This window comes from Garra rufa, chromosome 19, assembly GCF_049309525.1.
Source record: "Garra rufa chromosome 19, GarRuf1.0, whole genome shotgun sequence".
Classification (NCBI taxonomy): Eukaryota; Metazoa; Chordata; class Actinopteri; order Cypriniformes; family Cyprinidae; genus Garra; species Garra rufa.
In genome coordinates this window covers 35,737,487-35,739,941 of record NC_133379.1, presented here as the reverse complement: position 1 = coordinate 35,739,941, position 2,455 = coordinate 35,737,487, and the positions used below count along the sequence as shown (strand labels likewise).

The window sequence follows — 2,455 nt, the reverse complement described above, 5'->3', positions numbered from 1 at the left end:
TTTTTTCAGCAGGGGAGTCAATGATTTAATTTGCCGGTAATTAAATCAGTGACTTGCTGCCACCTACTTACAGATTTAGTTTCATTTAAAAATATATATATTTTCAGTTCTTAAAAAAAAATAGTATTTTTGTATTCAAGATTTAGTATTTAAAACATTAATTATGCCATCTCCGAGCCTTAATAAACATATGAAAATCCACCTACAAACCATTTTTGTGTTCATGTAGTACACATAAATTTTGTTAATACTGATTTCATTTAATGGTAACTTATTCTTATTCTACTTGTTCTTATTCTGTTGTTTTAATTAGAAATTTTAAAAAGCTTTAAAAGTATACATTTTTGAAATGTGACATAAAGGATGACATACTTTTAATAAAGCTGCCAAAAATGCCATTACAAAGGGAAAAACAAAATTCCCCTGTAAATCACCTTAAGGAGTCAAATATAACCTCGTAAAGAAAAGGCAATGTTTTGATCAGATTTTTTGATTATTGATAGTGTATATTGTATTTGTTTGGTTTTTTTACATGTATAATTGTATTTATTAATTTTATTATTCAAATTTTTAAAATTCTACTTTTTGTATTTAATGTTATCTGTTATCCACCAAGGTCCTGAGAGTATCGCAATTTCAGTTCAGTGTGTGTCCTGTAAATGTGGCAGAATTGACAATAATGCTGACTTTGACTTTGAAATTGTGTGCTGCTAAAAAGAAAAAAGAAAAGTAAGTGTAGAGCTCTGCTCATGATCATCTTTCCCAGCAACACTAGACCAGGCTTGCTTGAGATGCATCGGCTGTCCGCAGATTGGCTGGCATACGACACCAAAGCACTGCAAGAGCGATTGGAGAGCAAATGACTCTTTGAGCTTTTGAATTGCTCTCACGGTACTTTGATGCCACACACCGACCAGCCCACGGAGCACCAGAGCATCCTGAACGAGCCTTGAACTTTTTCAAGTTTAAAAAGCCCTCAGTTCAACTATATTTGTCTGGTGGTGTTGAGACGTTTCAAAGTTGTTGTTGTTTTTTTTATTTGTTTATTTTATGTTTGTTTACAGTTCGAAATGATCACCGTATTATTAACATCATTGATGAAATTATGCCATGTGACAGCACCAATCTGGATAGAGTGAAATGCAACGAGACTACAGAGGACATATATAATATCACAGATGCTGTTGTTCTCTTCCTCAAAGGCCCAATGGTCACACGCCTCATGCCCTCATTCTACATCATCATCATTCTCATTAGCTTACCCCTAAACGCTTTGGCCTTGGTGACGTTCACCTGTAGGATTCAAGAGAAACATCCAGCAGTGATCTATATGTCTCACCTGGCGTGTGTGGACCTGCTCTTCACCCTGCTGCTGCCCCTGAAGATCCACTACCAGATGAACTCTTCAGATTGGGTGTTCGGTGAGGCGGCGTGTCGTGTGCTCAGTGCAGTTTACTACTGCTACATGTACTGCTCCATACTGCTGATGATGAGCATGAGTGTGGACAGACTGCTGGCCGTGGTGTTTCCCATCACCTCTCTGACCTGGAGGAGTGCAAGGAAAGCCACATGCATTTGTGTGCTGGTCTGGCTGCTGGCATTTGCTGGTACTGTGCCGCTACTTTCTATAACACAAACATTCAAGATACAGAATGTGGGCATCACCTGCCACGACATTCTGCATCATGCACAGCTGTATGCGTATCTGTTCTCCATCCTCTCCTGCATCTACTTCTTCTTGCCTCTGGTCGTCACCTTAGTGAGTTACTCTACTATCATATATGTGCTCACTACCAAGAATGATAACTTGGAAACATCATTTTTAGACAAGCGAAGGAGAGCTGTGATTATGGCTATAGCTGTGCTGGTGGAGTTTGTAATGTGTTTTGCACCAACAAATGGCATCTTGTTGTACCACTGTGTTCGTTTAGCCACCGGAGGCAGCAGCGAGGAGGGGAAATACTACCTAATGGCTGTGTGTTTGGGAAGTGCAAGTGTTTTTCTAGATCCTCTGCTGTACTACTACGGCTCATCTCAATGCAGAGAGCGGATTCGTTCTCTGATCTGGTGGAGGAAGACAAAAAGCACAACCACACCATCAAACACAAACAGTCAAACAAAATCCTCTAACCTGAGCTGTAAGTACACTCCAGCTCACATTTAGGTGTGAATTGATGGTGATTTTTTGTACTAAAGATTCAATTATAAATACTGTACAGTCTGTACTGCAGAGATGATGGCTGTTTTATACATGCACTCAACTGTATTCAATTGACAGTTTTAAATGACTGAAATGATGTTTATTTTTAATGTTGGGCTTTGCATATGTATATACCAAACTGATCTCATGATTATTCGTATGTATTTTACATAAAATGTGTTTCTACAAAACGTACATTAAGCTATTATGACACTAAAATGTACACAACTGACGTATTTACAGCATCTAAACGTA

The 2,455-nt window shown here is 38.4% G+C and overlaps 1 protein-coding gene across 1 annotated transcript; it reads left to right on the top strand.

Annotated features, from left to right (window-relative positions):
* The first annotated feature begins 1,105 nt into the window (after positions 1 to 1,105).
* Positions 1,106 to 2,164, top strand: LOC141292074 (proteinase-activated receptor 1-like). Its single transcript, XM_073824038.1, has one exon. The coding sequence runs from the start codon at positions 1,106 to 1,108 to the stop codon at positions 2,162 to 2,164; it is 1,059 nt and encodes a 352-aa protein (XP_073680139.1).
* The last annotated feature ends 291 nt before the right edge of the window (positions 2,165 to 2,455 follow it).